At 56.2% G+C, this 16,451-nt stretch overlaps 1 protein-coding gene across 1 annotated transcript; it reads right to left on the bottom strand.

Annotated features, from left to right (window-relative positions):
* Window positions 1–6,662: 6,662 nt before the first annotated feature.
* Window positions 6,663–12,113, bottom strand: LOC102575146 (cilia- and flagella-associated protein 45). Its single transcript, XM_059718622.1, has 12 exons — window positions 11,755–12,113; window positions 11,401–11,571; window positions 11,163–11,296; window positions 10,398–10,533; window positions 10,073–10,240; window positions 9,518–9,696; window positions 9,143–9,272; window positions 8,678–8,824; window positions 8,245–8,358; window positions 7,850–8,043; window positions 7,321–7,545; window positions 6,663–6,849 (listed from the first exon to the last, which is right to left on the bottom strand). Exons 1-12 carry the CDS (start codon window positions 11,851–11,853, stop codon window positions 6,777–6,779), a joined length of 1,770 nt encoding a protein of 589 aa, XP_059574605.1. The 5' UTR covers window positions 11,854–12,113; the 3' UTR covers window positions 6,663–6,776.
* Between the last annotated feature and the right edge of the window lie 4,338 nt (window positions 12,114–16,451).

A 16,451-nucleotide genomic window follows, 5' to 3' on the forward strand; every position in this document is an offset into this window, starting at 1 on the left:
AGTTGCCCTTCTCGTATGGTCAAGGGCCTGCAGACCCTTCTTCTTCTTCCTCTTCCTCTTCCAAGTGCTGCTGCGCTTCCAACTCTATTAAATCTTTGTTAGTTAGCTCTCCCTCGACATATTCCACTAATTCTTCAATATTTTTCACTTCAACTTCTAAATTAAGCACGTTAGCAAGTTCCACAATTATAATTATATGGGTTATAATCATAAGGAAATACTATTTATATCCTGATAAGTGCAGCACGCCCTTCTAAGGGCACGGAAATTCATTTTGTAACTTTTAAATTGATGACTGAGCTGACAGGGTCTTTTCTGTAACATTTTTATCTGACTGATACTATGTATAAATTGGTCAACAAATTTTTCCGCTGCTTCTACGTCCGCGCTTGCCGCCTCACCACTGATACTCCGATTATGCACGTTGAATCTCTGACAAAACCGTTGAAACCATCCACGGCTTGCCGTAAATGTTTCCGTCGATTCTTCGCCTTCGCGTGCCTTCAAAGTCTCAAAGATACTGCGTGCCTTGGCTTGAATTATTAAAAGGCTCATCGGCATTCTTTTTTGTATCTGGTCGTCAAACCAGATCGCCAGTAATTTCTCCATTTCATGAATGAGGCCTTTCCGCTGCCTACTTATTATGGCTTTAAATCCTGTCGATGCTTGCACTGCCTCTTTCACTATATCTTTATCCTTCAAGATCGTCGAAATGGTCGAATGCGCCAGCTCCAAGTCACGTGCTATCTCTTTAACTTTCTTACAAGCTTCATAGTCGTTTATGACTATGAAGTCGTTTATGACATAGTCGTTTACGACCGCGCGGTCATAAGTCTGCGCGGTCGTTAAACAGGTAGGTCGTTAAGTGAGGAGTACCTGTAGTAGCACCAGACAACCAAGCTAACCTCTTTAACAATTTCTTTGCCTCCATCTATTTGAGCAGGGACCGGGGCATCCCCCCCAGCGGGATCCCGAGGGACCCTGGGGAGGCGCACCCTGGCCCAGGTCAGTGAGGATCTAGTCAGGGAACTTGTGGAGGGGCTGGATGTGTTCAAATCAGCAGGTCCTGACAACCTCCACCCCAGGGTGCTGAGGGAATTAGCAGAGGTCATTGCGGGACCCCTGGCACGCCTTCACGAGCACTCGTGGTGCTCCAGCAAGGTGCCAGAGGGCTGGACAAGGGCCAATGTGGTCCCCATTTTCAAAAAAGGGAGGCAGGAGGACCCAGGAAACTATAGGCCCGTTAGTCTTACCTCGGTCCTGGGGAAGCTCTTTGGGAGAATTATGCAGGAGCACATCTGCGAGGGACCAGCAGCGGGGATGGTGTTTAGGGGCAACCACCATGGGTTCGTTCGAGGCAGGTCCTGTCAGAGCAACCTGGTGGCCTTCTACAACCAGGTCACAGAAGCCTTGGACACATCAAGACAGATACTTATCTTCCACCCGCACCGCTTGCTGAGCCCACATCAATGTCCCCGGGAGTCTTGTGTGCTTTTCTTCTCTGCCTTTCAGTCTCTGATGGCTCCTTGTTTGCTCCGTGGGTACATTTTTGTGTTTCTTCATCTCAATGTAATACTTGTCGTGGAAACACACGCAGCATACTTTTGTGTCAGGTCAGCAGAAGTTTTTATTTAAAAGAAACTACAGCTGTAGGGGGGGCTCCAAAGTGACCTGGATTTCCCAAGCACTTGGAAGGGGTTCCCCCACAAGAGCAAAATCAGGAGGCTTATATACTTTTTAACAGTCACTTACAACTCATGTGGTCATCTAGTGAAATTAGCCTGAAAAGCGGCTATAACATTACTTCATTACTTCTATGCTGTAATCAGGATGGGAACTTATGGGGGAGGCGAGGTTAGTTCACAAACCTCCTTCTTGCACCTGGAAATCAGTTGTACGTACTTTTTGCTATCTTCAAGGCCGTGGTGACCGAAGCAGTTGCAGAGGAGTTACAAAGAACAAACCCTTTCCCTTATCTGTTCTACTGTACAGGGCCAGCAATTCTCCACAAAGTGGTTATGTCATCTTATAACTCATATGATCAAAGTTCAAGGCATTTATTTTTTTTTCTGATTCCACATACTTCACCTCCCCACACCTTCTTTGTCCCTTCAGCTCTGTGTAATACAAAGCTCATTGTTTTCTGGTTTTAAAACTGAGATTGAGTCCTGGACCAGCTGTTGCTGGATGTGCAGCAGGACTCAGGATCCCTGCACGGGCAGAGCGGGAAAGGTGGCAGAACGTTGCTTTGCTTGCAAGATCATGTGCATGTTTTTGATTGGCTCCTGAGGCAGGAGAGGGGCGGGAACTCAGCCCCCAAACTCAGGCAGGCTGAGAGATGGGAAGGCGCCCGGGACCACCGCGCTCGGGGAGGAACCGCCCTGCAGCCTGCCCTAGTAATGGGGAGAGTTTAAGCTTGTGGCAGAATACCATCTCTGTCTCTCTCCTAACTCTACTGCCTGACAATTTGGTTACCATGGTCACTGCAAAGGGCAGACTCCTCTGTCCAATCTCTTCATGTATCCCTGAGTTGTAACCTGCACTGGATATATTCCTGAGGGAGGGGGGAAACCTGCTCCCTCTGCCTACGTGACTGGCCTCACACACCTGGTGGGGGGTGGTTAAACTCCCCATTGTTCTAAGCAATGCCAACCTGAGTGGGAGTGGGCTAAAGACCCTGCCAGTCTACCCAGCAGCCAGTGATGCGTTTCAAACTGGTTGTCTGGCACCCAACAGTTGCTGGCCTTGATTGGATCTGGTAAATGAGATCATAAGGGCTATATAAGTGAAGGACAGCCCAGGAGGAGGGGCAGGAGGCATGATGAAACCTCAGAGAGAAACTGGGCCATCTGAAACTTGCTCTCTCTCTTGAAACTCATGATCAATGAACTGCCTGCCTCCAGAGGAAATCTCTACCTGCCCCTGGATGATAGTTGTGAGTAAGCTACCTGAGGTCCAACTGATACATAGCATGCAGTAACTCAGATGTGTGATCAAAGGCTGCATTGCCACTGTTTGCTGTATGGGATTTCTCTGATACTGCTCTACCCTGTACCCTATTCCAAACCTACTCCTTTTAACCAATAACGTTCTCCTTTGTACCTAGTGTGAGAGACTTATTGGGAGCGGGTCTAGATTATGCCTTGGGGTCCCCTTGGTTCAGCTGAGTAAGGGAGACCACTATTTATGCTTCAGATTGAGGGAAGCACCCCAAGTTCTTGCAGTGGGTCAAGTTCCCTCAAGGACTACTAGGCCTGTGTTTCTCAGAGGGCGCAGGTCCCGATTCAGTTCAGCCTCTGGATTGTGGTGGCATTACCCCCAGGCTTGCGGGTGTGCTCCAGGAAGGGGGTCGGCTGGATGTGAGGCCCCGCCAGGCAGGCATTCAGATCCTGGAAGGTGGTTGGGTGCAGTGAGATAGGTGGTTCAACACACGAACACCTCCTACTGGCCCACCACAAACTTGATATCCTTTTTTCTTTCTGTGAGGCAGAGGGACCTGTGTGCAGGAAAAAATGGTGATCACACAGACATGGAGCAGAGGACAGCGTCTCTTCTCCACGGAGGCTCCAGCAGAGAGCAGGAGTTTCTGGAGCAGCAGCACCAGCCGTGGGTATTGTGTTAGCAGAGTGAAGGTGAGCTGATGTCTTGTTCACCCCGTGTGCTCCTGCTCAAATACACTGGAGTCTCAAGGCTTAAGCTGGGGCGTTGTACTGAGGGTGTCTTTGATTCAGTGTGTACCGAGTCTTCTAGTTCATTGATACCTGCCTTCAACAATTAGGTGACTGATATCCTGTGCCACTATTAACCTCGTTCATATGTTGACTGTTTTATAAATAATAAAATAAGTAAATAGTTGGACTGTATGTACTTCAGTGTGTGGGGAAACCACAAGAAAGCGCTCCACGGAGAGGTGGCCCCAGCCTTAGGGGCTGGGAGGTTGACCGAGACTGTTTGACACCAGGCTCAGGTTACATTATAATCCTATTTTCTCTCCTATTTTACTGCTGTTCGTGAGTTGAAAAAATCATTTTCTTGCGTGGTTTCCCCACTAACCCCAAATTACTGTTACGTCATAACTCTATTGCAGATATTTTATGGTCCGTTCAACTGTGTCCCTTGTGCAGAGCCTGGTGGATGATACAGAGGTGCAGCTGTGTCCACTCCAGAGGTGGCTGCATAGCAGGGCTGGAGGAAGAGCGCCAGGCCCTGCTTTGCCTGGGTCCAGCTGAGAGAAACGGTGTGTCCCAGCCCCTCTCAGTGCCTCAGTTTCTCTTGCTACTCACTCTGTATTTAGACTGGCAGGGCCATGGCTATCTCTCACTGAGTGTGGACAGCACCAAGCACCTTGGGGGCCTGATTTTAAACTGCCCTTTACTATAACAAATGAACAACATGTCACTTTCCGGTCTTTTTCTGTCCCACACTGAATATGCAGCTGTGGCTTGTGCCACTGGGAACACCCCCTTTGATTGCTGGCTGCTCAGAAATGATGTTTTCTTTCACAGAGGCACGAAACCTGAGTAACAGTGACATAGAAACCGAGGACACCTCCTCTTTGTCCTTTCCCATGACATGATGCAAAGCTGCTTCAACCAGGGTCTCCAGCTGCAACTCTGCCTCAGTTTCCCCTCTGACTCATTTCTGTTTAGACCAGTGATTCTCAACCAAGGGATGGAGGCACCCAAGGGTGTCCTTTATGGGCACTGCAGAGGCCACCCAAGCACTTTGTTGGGCATGCAAGCATGATTCGCAGGAGAAACCCAGAGATTTTCTGTGGGGATCTGAGCTGCAAAAGCCTTCTGACCTGTCGGGGTCTGAGCTCTTCACAACACAAGAACTGCCTTGGTTTTTTTCTGCAGCCAAGAAATCAAGGGAAAGCCGAGCGCTGGCATTTTCCAAGGGGACCTGGGTTTATGAAGGGTGAAAACCACTGATTTAGGCTTTCAGCTCCGTAAGGAGCAGGGTGATCTTAGTGTGTGCTGGAACAGCGCTAAGCACAAGGCAGCCCGCAGCTCAGGCGGGGGCTCAGAAACGCAGCACCAAGGAGCTTTCTTCTGTTTGTTCCCCATGACCGTGCAGCTGTGCCGTGCCGCTACGGGAATGCCACCCCATGGCTCCATCTCTGGGCAAAACTTGTCACGTGCTTCAAACAGGAGGTGGCAGGAGGCCGGGCAGGAAGAGAAATGAATGAAGACTCCTCGTTGCAGGCTCCCCGGCTGTGATGCTGGTCCGCTCGCGACCTGACATCCCAGCTTCTGGCTAATCAGCCTCTCCTGCCTCCAGGAGCAGGGGCAGCAGGAACAAAGGAGCAGCAGTGTCTGGACAGCTCCTGAGTGAGCAGCCGGGGCAGAAGCCTCCCGAGTCTCAGGCCCGGCTAAGAGGCTGCCCGGTCCCCGGGGCCGAACCAGTCAGGCCCACGCGCAGCAACCAGGGGTTTGACCAACCTGACTGCCTTCTCTGATGGGGTGACTGGGAGGAGGTTGGGGGTCAGACATAAGCTGTTTATTGCCCTGCTCCAGTTTTAGATGACTGTCCAGTGAAACACTTAGCGTCATGCTCTTTTTTCCCTCTAATGGGGTTTGCTAAAGCTCACTGGCAGGGAAGGGGTCAGGTATACTGATATTCTTCCCCAGGTGGCCCTCCTGGCTCCCTGCCGCCGTGTGCAGCTCCTGGGACTCTGCTGGAAGCAGCGGGGAGCCCCACACGATGGAGCCAGGGCAGCTTGGCCCGCTCCCTGTTTCCTGGTGCCATGGCAGGGAGCATTTCAGGCTGTTCAGCCCGGGCTGGAGGCAGGGAGCAGCAGAGAGGATGATCAGGCCAAGCCCATCTGGCCTGGCTGAGCTGCCTTGGACGCTGCCCCAGAGCCGAGACACAGCCCAGTGCCCTGGCAGCATGGAGCAAGCCACTATCGGGGCCCCCCAGAAGGACGGCTGCCCGTGCTGCCAGCTCTCTTGCTGCTCACTAAAAAGCTGTCCAGACCACGTTGCTCATTAAAACATGATGCCCTTTGCTGCTGCTGCCCCCACCCCAGCCACTGACAGGCTTCTTAGCTGGAGGGTGGGATGTCGCGTGGGGAGCAGACCTGCATCACAGCAGGAGTGGGGCAGTGCCCCGCACAGCCCTGACCCCGCAGCCTGTGCTGGTGCAGCTGGGGCCGGAGCTGGAGCAGGGAGCACGCGTGCGAGCAGAGAGGGCTGGCACCAGCCAGGGCACCCGTGCTAGGGACTGCTTTTATGTGCAGAGGTGGGCGCTCCCCATTGTGGGTGAGTGGGGCAGGGAGATTGCAGCCCCCAGCCCTGAGTAAGGGCCCAGACTGTGCCCCTCCCTGGCATTCAGAACCCAGGGCTCGGGGCCCGGGCACCAAGAGGGCTCAGCTCTGCACTGGGGTGCAGCTCTGGCCGGTGGCCCAGGGAAACAACCCCCAGGCCTTGCCCAGCAGGCACCCAGGGCTCTGGCAGAGCAAGGACACAGGACTGTGCATGCCCATGGAGAGGCAAGCCGTCTGATTTTGTCACCCCTGCCCCTGCGGAGCACGAGAGGCCCAGACCCCATCCTGCAGGGCCCACGGCGCAGGGCTGAGCCGCAGGGGTCCCAGCTGGATCCACTCAGCCAGCCGGGCTGGCTCAGGTGAGTAACGACAATGGACACGGCCAGCTCCACTAACAGCTTTATTTACTATGTCTAAACCTAAAACTATTTACAATCTGGGCCGGGGGGAGGCCACATGCGACCTCCTGCAAGCCGCTCGGGGCAGGCTGGGCAGCGAATGGCCACCCTCAGCGCTTGGGGCTTGGCTTCAAGGCCTTGTACTCCACACCTACGCAGTACCTCTCGGGCAGACCGGTGGCTCTGGGAACAGGAAAAAAAACAGTAAGATCCTAGCCCTCCAGCTGTGCCAGGGCCTGGAGCCAGCCCCAAGGGGCCCAGCAACACATCTGGCACTGCGGCCCCCCAGGAGTGGGGCTGACCGGTGACAACAAGCGATGGCTGAGCCCAGGTGGAGGGACTCTGCCGTGGCTTCGCTCCCCAGGGAGACCCAGCCCCCGGGGAGCACCTGGGGCAGGAGGGAGGCTCAGAGCAGGCGCCAGGAGCGGTAGGTGGGGCAGCACACGGCAAAGTGACCTGTCTCCCCCCACTGCCCTGGCCAGCCCTGCTGCAGCTGCCCTGCCCTCAGCCCACGGCCTGGGCCCCAGCTCCTGCACCACCCACGAGTGTCAGGGGCTCGGCCTGCCCCAGGACGTGGTGAAGGGGGAAGGCAGCGAGAGACAGCGTGAGCTGTGACCAGCACCCACGGTTCACCCCCGCGCGGCCCCCCCTCACCGGAGCTCCTCCATCCTCGTTCTCTTCAGCTGGGCAATGCGATCGGCGTGCTTCTGCATCTCCTTTTGCAGGCGCTTCCCATCCTCGAAGCAGACGGCCCGCTCCTGCACCAGCTGCTCCTGGCGCTCCTTCATCTGGCTCCGCACTGCTTTACCGTGTGCCATTCGCTTGGCGGCCCTCTCCTCCTGCTGCTTCTGTTCCTTCTGTGCCTGCTCCCGCAGCTCCCTGGGGGAGATGCCAGCAACCATGACAGGCGCCAGCCCAGCCCTTGCACGGGCAGTGCCCGTCCTGCCCACAGCCAACTGGCAGGGCCATGACCTTCCTGCCAGGGGCTGCTCTGTCCCCCTCTCGCAGACACGGGGTCCTATGTCTGCTCAACCTAGGTTGTCCCCATCCCAGTACATGCCTTCGGCTCGGCCAGAGATGCACAGGTCACGCCTGATGTGGCGCAGCCTTGTACCCCCGCAGGCACTCTCTCCAGTGCCTGCCACCCCCATGTTGCCCCAGGCCGGGCTGCTCCTTGCCCTACCTGAGGACCTGATCGTAATAGCTGCGGTCCCGCTTGGTTTGGATCATCTGTTCATGCTCCTTGCGGGCCATCTGGACCAGGCGGCTCTGCTGCAGCTCGGCCTGGGTCTTCAACTTTTTCAGCACAGCCTCCTTCTCTCTTTGCCGCCACTCTCGCTCCTTGGCCTCCTGGTGCCGCTTGGCCCGGACCGCGTCCTGCCGAGAGGGAAGCCCTGACTGCGTGGCCCAGGAAGCAAGGAGCCAGGCCGAGGCACTGACCCCGCTCCCCCGGGGAGCCAGCCCTGACCCTCGGGCTGCCTTTGCCTGGCTCCTCTCCCGGCTATACACAGCCCACTGGGTCCCCAGCTGCCAGACAGGCTGGGAGGGAGCGAGGGCAGGGGCGGCCGTGTGCGTTACCTTCTCAGCCTGGAGATCCTGGGCCCTCTCTTGCAGGGCTCTCAGGCGGGCCGTCTCCAGCTCTTTCTCGTGGCGGGCTTTTTCCTGCTGTGCCTCGAAATCTGCTTCCCGCTCCTGCCACAGCACAGCCATGAGCCACGGGGCCGCTCTGAGACACTGACCCCTCAAACGCACCAGTACACATGGGCAGACCCGTCATAGCGTCACACGTGTGTGTGTGTGTGTGTCGTGCTGGGTACTGATACATGTGCAGCATTCTCGCACAGGCAGTGGCAGGTGTACACGTGTGCCCACCAGCCCCACACAACCATGTGCTGCCTGTACCCGTCAGCACACGGGGCTCTCTCATGCTCTCCCCTCGGCCCAGCCATGCTGAGACCAGAGTGGGTCGGTCCAGCCCCCACTCAGGCTCCGCAGGCCCCTGCCCCTGTACCATTTTCTCTTTCTGGTAGTCCAGGACGCGCTGGTCAGCCAGCCTCTCCTGCTCCAGCTTCTTCTCCTTGTAGAGCAGCATTTGTTCGTTGATGCGGAAATCCTCCGCGTGGGCTTCCCTTTCTTTTAGCCGTTTCTTCTCCAAGTCCTGAGGAGGGTCCAAGTGGAGGGACTGAGAGAGATGCCAGGGGGACGCCCCAGCATGGATTCACTTCTGTCGCTTCTTTCTCGGCAACTTCTCGGAGCCGGACGGTGCCAAGCCCAGCTTGAGCCTGCCAGACCCACCGTGGCCTGGGTGTGCAGTGCAGCCCTGCTGCGTGGCACCCACGGGGCACTAGGGAGGTGACCCTGCCCTCGAGCATCTGGGTCAGTGCAGCTCTGTGTGGCACATGGGGCGAGGCCAGATCCACAATGATGGGAATGGCCAGGATGAACCCCTCCCCTCCCTTGCCTGTGCCATCCATACCCGTAGCTCTTCCAGGTGCAGCTGCTGCAGGCGGTCCCGTATCTGCTGGGCCTCCAGGTCCTGCATCTCAGCCTGTATGGCCCTCTCCTTCTCGTCGTCTTCAATTTGCTTCTCAATCTGGCGCCTCCCCCTGAGTGAAACACAAGAACTGTTGCACGTGCTGCCCGCTGGCCCCGGGCTCCTTGCCAGCAGGACTCCTGCAAGACCAGCTGGGCTCGAGGTCTGCTCCCAGGCTGCCGTCCAGAGGCCAAGCAGGTGAGACTGAGCCTGGGGCACGACTGTCTCAGCCTCCATGCGAGGTGCTGCACGTGGGAAGTGCCCACATTTGAGGTAGCCCCTGCCTGGTCATGCTGGGGCAGGGCCTTTCCCTCTCACCGGATCAGCTCCTGCTTCCTCTTCTCCTCCAGCTCTTCCTGCATCCGGACGACTTTCTGGCGCTCCACTTCCATGTTCTGATCCAGGCGCAGCTCCTCCTGTTTCAGCTCCTTCTCCATTTGCTGCTTCTCTATCATCTGGGCGTCCAGGACAGCGTGGCACCTGGCATCCACGATCATCTGCAGGGCAGAGCGCCAGGCTGGTCCACGCCACACTCAGCGACAGCAGCAGGGGAGAGGGACCCAGATGTGGGGCACAGAGCGGAGAAGAGACCCAGGGCTGTGGGTGCTCCAGTGGGGAGCAGGGCTCAGACCTATTCCTGGCTCTGCCACTGACTGTGTGTGCCCTTGGGGGAGCCCCTTGCCTGTCTCTTGGTGTCTGCACATCTCCAGTGAGTGCAGAAGGGAGCGCAGGGCTCAGGGGCAGGCCCCAGGGAAGGAGATGCAGCACAGCTCTGCCTTCTGGGGGAGAGCACTTGGAGCCTGGGGGCAAAGGGGCAGCAGGGGGAGAGGGGCAGGGAAGAGAGGAGCTGCAGAGCCTGCGCCCATGGCCCACCTTCTCCATATCCTTGATCTCATCTTCCTGCTCCAGGCGCATCCTGTAGGCCCGCTGCAGCAGGTAGTTGCCTCGCTCCTCGGCCTCCTTCTCCAGGTCGCTCTTCTGTACCTTCTGCTTTAGAAGAATCCTCTCTTTCATGGCCTTTTTGCGCTGGGCCACAGCGGCCTGGAGGGGAGAAGCAGGTTGCCAGCAGCCCCTGGCAGGCAGGGACCTGGTCCCCTGCCCACGTGGTCAGCCCTGGCAGACGCCCACCCCATCCCACAGCACCAGGGACCCTGCCTCGAAACCACCTAGCACAGGGGAAGCAAGAGGAGGCGACTACCATCGTGGCATCCCTCTCGGCTTTGTAGGCTGCTGCCTTGGCCTGCCGATCCTCAATGACGCACTGGGCCTTAATGCGCTCATACTCTGCCCTGCTCAGGATGAGCGTCTGCTGGGGCGGTCTCTCTCTAGGAAGGCTGGGGATGAGCAAGAGGGCGCGGGAGAGTCGGTGTCAGGGCATGGAGTCTCCCTTCCCTGAACCAGGTTAATAATAATAATAATAAATGCTAAATGTACTAGTGTTTATTTGCTGGCCCACCTCCCCCATCTCCATGGCGATGGAATGACATGGATGTGACATCACAAAGCCATGCCTGGCGCTGCACATAGTGGCTGGAGATGGGCCCTTGGCCCAACCCTAACCCTAACCCCCCCAACCCCGCTCAGCCTCTCCCGGGGCCTGCGGTGTCCAAGCAGCATCTGATTCTGTCCCAAACCGTTCAGGCCCACGGGGTCCTTTCCCTCCTCTCCCCCTGGTCCAGCCCTACATGCGGTGGGATCAACGTGGAGACACCTCTCGTTTTAAATCAATGAGGAGGGCCCACAGCTCATGTCTGACGGTTTGTGCTGCTCCTGCCCTGCCACAGGAGCTGCTTCCCCACACCTCAGCTCCTCTCCGATCCCACCCAGGCATTTCAGGGCTGCTTAGTCCCCCTCCAGGAGGTCAGTGTAAGTGGTACAGGCTAGCGCGGCACCACAGCCTTTCTGCGGGGTATCTGCAGACCACAGAGCGCCTGACAGTGCCTCCAAGCATGTGCCGCCTTACACTAGTTCGCGGACATAGTCCTTTGTGACAATCAGGGTGGTCTTTGGCTTATAGGGCTGGTCAACGGGCGGGGACAGATCGTGAGCCCCATGTGGCATCGTGGCGAGGTAGGCAGGCCGCGGCTGCTGCAGGTTCTGCGAGAAAGGAAGGAAGGGGTCTCCTCTGGGCTTCTTCTGGGTCCGGAGGGGCAGACAGGGGCTAGGAGCAGGTGCAGGGCACGGCTCTGCCAGCCACTCACCTTCGTCTTGGGCTTGAGCACCGGCATTGTCCTGGTGTTATACCCTAATTGGGGCAGGGGCTGCATTGGGGCCCGCACCCAGGCCACCTTCCCCTTGGCCTTGGGCTGGCCAGGAGGCGGCGGTGGAAGCACCTTCCCCCGAGGTGCTCGTGCTTCGTGCAGCTGGGGGAGCTGGGGGAGGAGGAGAGATGCTCAGCAGAAGCCCCCCTGCCACCCCTTCCCCAGCGCCCAGCCGCCAGGCTGCCGCCCCCACCCCGCGGCCTGGCAATGGGCAGCAGCAGCCCAGGTCCCGGGAGAAGCTCCTGTGCCCAGGCGCCTCGGGAGGACTCTGGCTCTTCACACCCCATCACCTACCACGAGTGTGGTTTTCGAGGGGCCTTGTGCCGGCTGGGGCTCGGGCACTGAGGGCACCACAGGCTGCTTAGCCGGGCTAGCAGGGCTTGGCAATGCCATCTTTTCAGCCTGAGGCTCCGCAAAGGGCCCGGGGCCCGGGGCAGAGGCGCCCCGAGCAGCCACACTGGGCCTACCCTAGCTATCCTTTTTCCTATCCTAACTAGTTAAGGTCTAAACTAGCTATATCTAACTCCAATCTGAACTCCTTCTCTCTATCTAATATCTTCAAACTTGCTACTATGTCAACTCCAACGTAACCAGCTCCTCACTGTGAACCCAATGACCTCCTCACTCTCCGATGCGCACCGGTGAGTGTCTTGGCTGAGCCGAGACTGACCAGGCAGAACCCAGCGCTGGTATTTATACCTGCCCCCCCCGGTCTCCGTGGCGATGGAATGACACGGGCGTGACATCACAAAGCCGTGTGCGGCGCTGTACATAGCAGTTGGAGAGGGGCCCTGGGCCCAATCCTGCCCCCACACTGCGCTGTCCAAGCAGCATCTGATTCTGTCCCAAGCCATTCAGGCCAAGGGGGGCCTTCCCCTCTTCTCCCTCTGGTCCAGCCCCAGCTCAGGGCAGGACCAGCCGTGTCTGACCCCTGCTGCACAAGGCCAGGGAGGAGCTGGTTAAAATGCACTCAGGAGCCCCCAGGCAGAGGCCTGACCCCCACAGCAAAGGAGGCCACGGCAACATCAGAGACACAGAATCACAGAAACTGAGGGTGGGAAGGGACCTCGGGGCTCACATCTACTCCAACCCCCTGCTCCAAGCAGGACCAGCCCCAACTACATCACCCAGCCAAGGCTTTGTCTAGCCAGGTCTTGAAAACCTCCAAGGATGGAGACTCCACCACCTCTGGGGAACCTGATCCAGTGCTTCACCGCCCTCCTAGTGAGACAGTTCATCTAATATCCAACCTCAGCGTTCCTTCCTGCAGCTTGAGCCCATTGCTCCTTGTTCTGTCATCTGCCACCACTGAGGACAGTCCAGCTCCATCCTCTTTGCAACCAGCCTGCAGGGAATTGAAGGCTGCTATTAAATCCCCTTTAAGCCTTGTCTTCTCCAGACTAAATCAGCCCAGATCCCTCAGCCTCTCCTCACAAGTCCTGTGCCCCAGCCCCCAACCATTTTCATTGCCCTCCACTGGATACTCCAATTTGTACACCTCCTTTCTGTACTGGGGGCCCAAAACTGGACACAGGACTCCAGATGTGGTCTTGTCAGCAGGGATCTTGGTTTTCTCTGATAAAAAAAATCACGAATTCTCTGACAAAAAATTGCCAATTCTCTGATAACCCCCCCCCAAATCCATTATTAAAATTATAAGCCCCCCGCAGCCTCCCCCAACCCTGCTGGTGCCCCTCACTGCCCCATAACAGCCCCACTACCCTACTCATGTCTTTTGCCCCCCACCAACAGCCCCTGCCCTCATCCCTGCCGGAGGGGCGCCAGCTGCCAGGGCTATGAGGCCAGGGACCCAAGTCTGCAGGTCCCTGCCTCCAACAGCAGGCAGCTGCAGTGGAAACAGCATGGAGCCAAATTCCCCACTGCTGCCCTCTGCTCAGGTGGGGGTGGCTTCTGGCTCCCCCCAGCACTGCCGGTGCCCCCCAGCCATGACCTGCAACCCCCAGCCCTGCCCGAGGGGCCCCCGGCCTCCTGCAAGCTCCACTTCCCACACAGGCTCCAAGAGCAAGACTGAGGCTGAGCTGAGCCCAGTCCAGCCTTGGCTGACTGGGAGCCTCAGGCCCCAACTTCCCCCTCCTGTTCCTCCCCCAGGCAGGGTTGGGGCTTTCCCACCCCATTTGCAAACAGCTTTTGCAGACTGGAGCTCAACCAGCCTGCAGAGCTCTTTGCAAAAGTGGGGAATCCGTGGGTTTCCATACTAAAAGAGAAAACCCATGTTTTCTGGGAATTCCATGGTTTTCTCCATTTTTCCGTGAGAAACAGAAAACCCGCCTCCATGTGACTTGATTATGCTGGGAAGCAACAAGACATTTTAAGCCTTGTTGTTCAGCAGTGCCAAGCGCAGTCTTCCCAGGGACCAGTTTAAGCTCATGGCTCAAGGAACCGATTTGTGTCTGTGACGGGAATTTGGTGGGTGACAATACTGCAACAAGAAAGTGTCACTGAGACCAGACCTCCCCCATTTATTATAATCCTATTTTCTCTCCCATTTTACTGCCGTTCATGGGTCAAGAAGGTCATTTTCTTGCATGCTTTCCCTACTAACCCCAAATCCTGTCCCTTCATAACTCTATCACAGGTGATTTTATGCCAGGTGTGGGTCTCCACATCAGGTTTGCTGCATTTCAGGCAACCTGAATGGCTCTGTGCTTCTTTAGCCACCATCTCTATTGTGGAAGAGACACTTTACCAGGGTATTTAAAGCAGATGTGGCCTCCTTGCTCCAGCCCCTCTCTGGCTATCTCCACGAGGGGCCAGGCTACTTCAGACAGACATCCCCCCAGTAGGAACCTGCATCTCAGCCTCCAGCTTTATCTACCCCATTTGCATCTGAGCCTCTTCCGAATTCAGCCTGCAGCCCTCTGTGGGATTCCCCCATCCTAATCTGCCTTCCCTTCCACCCTCCCCTGCAGTTCCCCATACAGCTCGTGGTGCTTTCCCATCAGTCCCCCTCCTTTTCCTTTCTCTTCCCTTCTCCAAAGCCTCCAAAGCAAGTGGCACTGGACCCAAGGAAAAGGGCAAACGTCCCTATGTTCCAGAAAGGGAGGAGGGATGACCCAGGGAATTATAGACCAATCAGTCTGACATCCATCCCTGGAAAAATCCTAGAGAAAATTGTCTAATTGTATAACAGAGGGCAAGCTGCTGAAGATCAGCCAACATGGCTTTGTGACTGGCAGGTCTTGTCTGACCAACCTCATGTCCTTCTATGACCAGGTGACATGAGCCCTGGACAAGGGAGATGACGTGGACATCATATATCTGGATTTCAAGAAAGCCTTTGACCTAGTTCCCCACAATGTCCTCATGGCTAAGCTGGGGAACTGTGGCCTTGATTAACTTACGGTCCAAAGGCTGGGCAACTGGCTACGGGGTCAGACCCAAAGAGTACTAGTAGATGGGACCAAATCAACGTGGTGCAGGGTGAGCAGAGGAGTCCCTCAGGGCTCGGTACTTGGGCCGGTACTCTTTAACATCTTCATTAATGATCTGAAGTCGGGAGTCTCATGTGAACTGACAAAGTTCATGGATGACACCAAATTATGGGGAAGGGCCGTCACGCCGCAGGACAGGCTGGGGATACAGCCTGACTTGGACACGCTCTCAAGGCGGGCTGACCAAACCCGGATGGCTTTCAATGTAGAGAAGTGCAAGGTGCTGCACCTTGGTAGGAAGAACCCCCAACACACTTACAGGCTCGGCAGTGCTACGCTCGCTAGCACCACGACCGAAAGAGACTTGGGGGTCTTGACTGACTGCAAGATGAATATGAGCCACCAATGCAATGCTGTGAGTGGCAAAGCAAACCAAACTCTGGCGTGCATCCACTGATGCATCTCAAGGAAAACCAGGGATGTCATCCTCCCACTTTACTCGGCCTTGGTGAGGCCGCAGCTGGAGTACTACGTCCAGTTTTGGGCTCCACACTTCAGGAGGGATGTAGAAAAGCTTGAGAGAGTCCAGAGGAGAGCCACTCAGATGATCCAAGGCCTGGAGGGCAGGACATACGAAGAGAGGCTGAGGGATTTGGGACTCTTCAGTCTGGAGATGAGAAGGCTCAGGCAGGACTTGGTATCAGCCTACACTCATACAAGAGGAGTACATCAGGACCTGGGAGACCAGCTGTTCACCAGAGCTCCCCAAGGGATAACAAGGTTTAACGGCCACAAACCGCCCCTTTCTCACCCGTGTGAAATAAATCAATTAAGCTTTCAAATTAATTAGTGCTGGAACCAGCCAAAGTACTGCAGCAAACCCTTCCCAGGTAGCTGCCGCCACATCTAGCTATCACTGCCGGGTGCCTGCTCCAACAGCCTCCTGCTCAGCGGCTCCCTCTGCACCATTTCCGCGCAAAATCCATCAATTAAGCTTTGCCATTAATTAGTGCTGGGGCCGCCTAAGAAAAAGCAACAGGCCCTCTACAGTAACTGCTGCCACCTCAAGCCATCAGTGCGATGTGCCTGCTCCAACAGACTCCAGTTCAGCAGCTCTGCACCACCACCGCACAAAATCAATCAATTAATCTTTGCCGTTAGTTAGTACTGAGGCCACCTTAGAAAAACCAGCAGGCCCTCCACAGTAATTGCCACCAGCTCAAGCCATCGCTGCGGCGTGCCTGCTCCCTCCGCACTACCACCGCACAAAATCAATCAGTTAGTCTTTAAAATTAATTAATGCTGAGACCATCTAAGAAAAATCACCAGCCCCTCCGTGTTTCCCGCCGCCGCCTCAAGCCGGTGGTGCATTGACACCCTCCATCCCTTTTCTACACCTGAGAAATAAATCAGTTGGGAATAGCCATGTATTAGCAGTGGGACCGCCTGAGGACAAGCAGGAGCCAAGTTCCCGGCTCCTGTGAGATTACTGTGAAAGTACACTTGGATGCCCAACACCTTTAAAGGAAGTTGCCACAAACTCCACCACTGCTTTACTATGGGATGCAAATGTCACACGGAAAGAAAACATCGTTACAA

This window comes from Alligator mississippiensis, chromosome 15, assembly GCF_030867095.1.
Source record: "Alligator mississippiensis isolate rAllMis1 chromosome 15, rAllMis1, whole genome shotgun sequence".
Classification (NCBI taxonomy): Eukaryota; Metazoa; Chordata; order Crocodylia; family Alligatoridae; genus Alligator; species Alligator mississippiensis.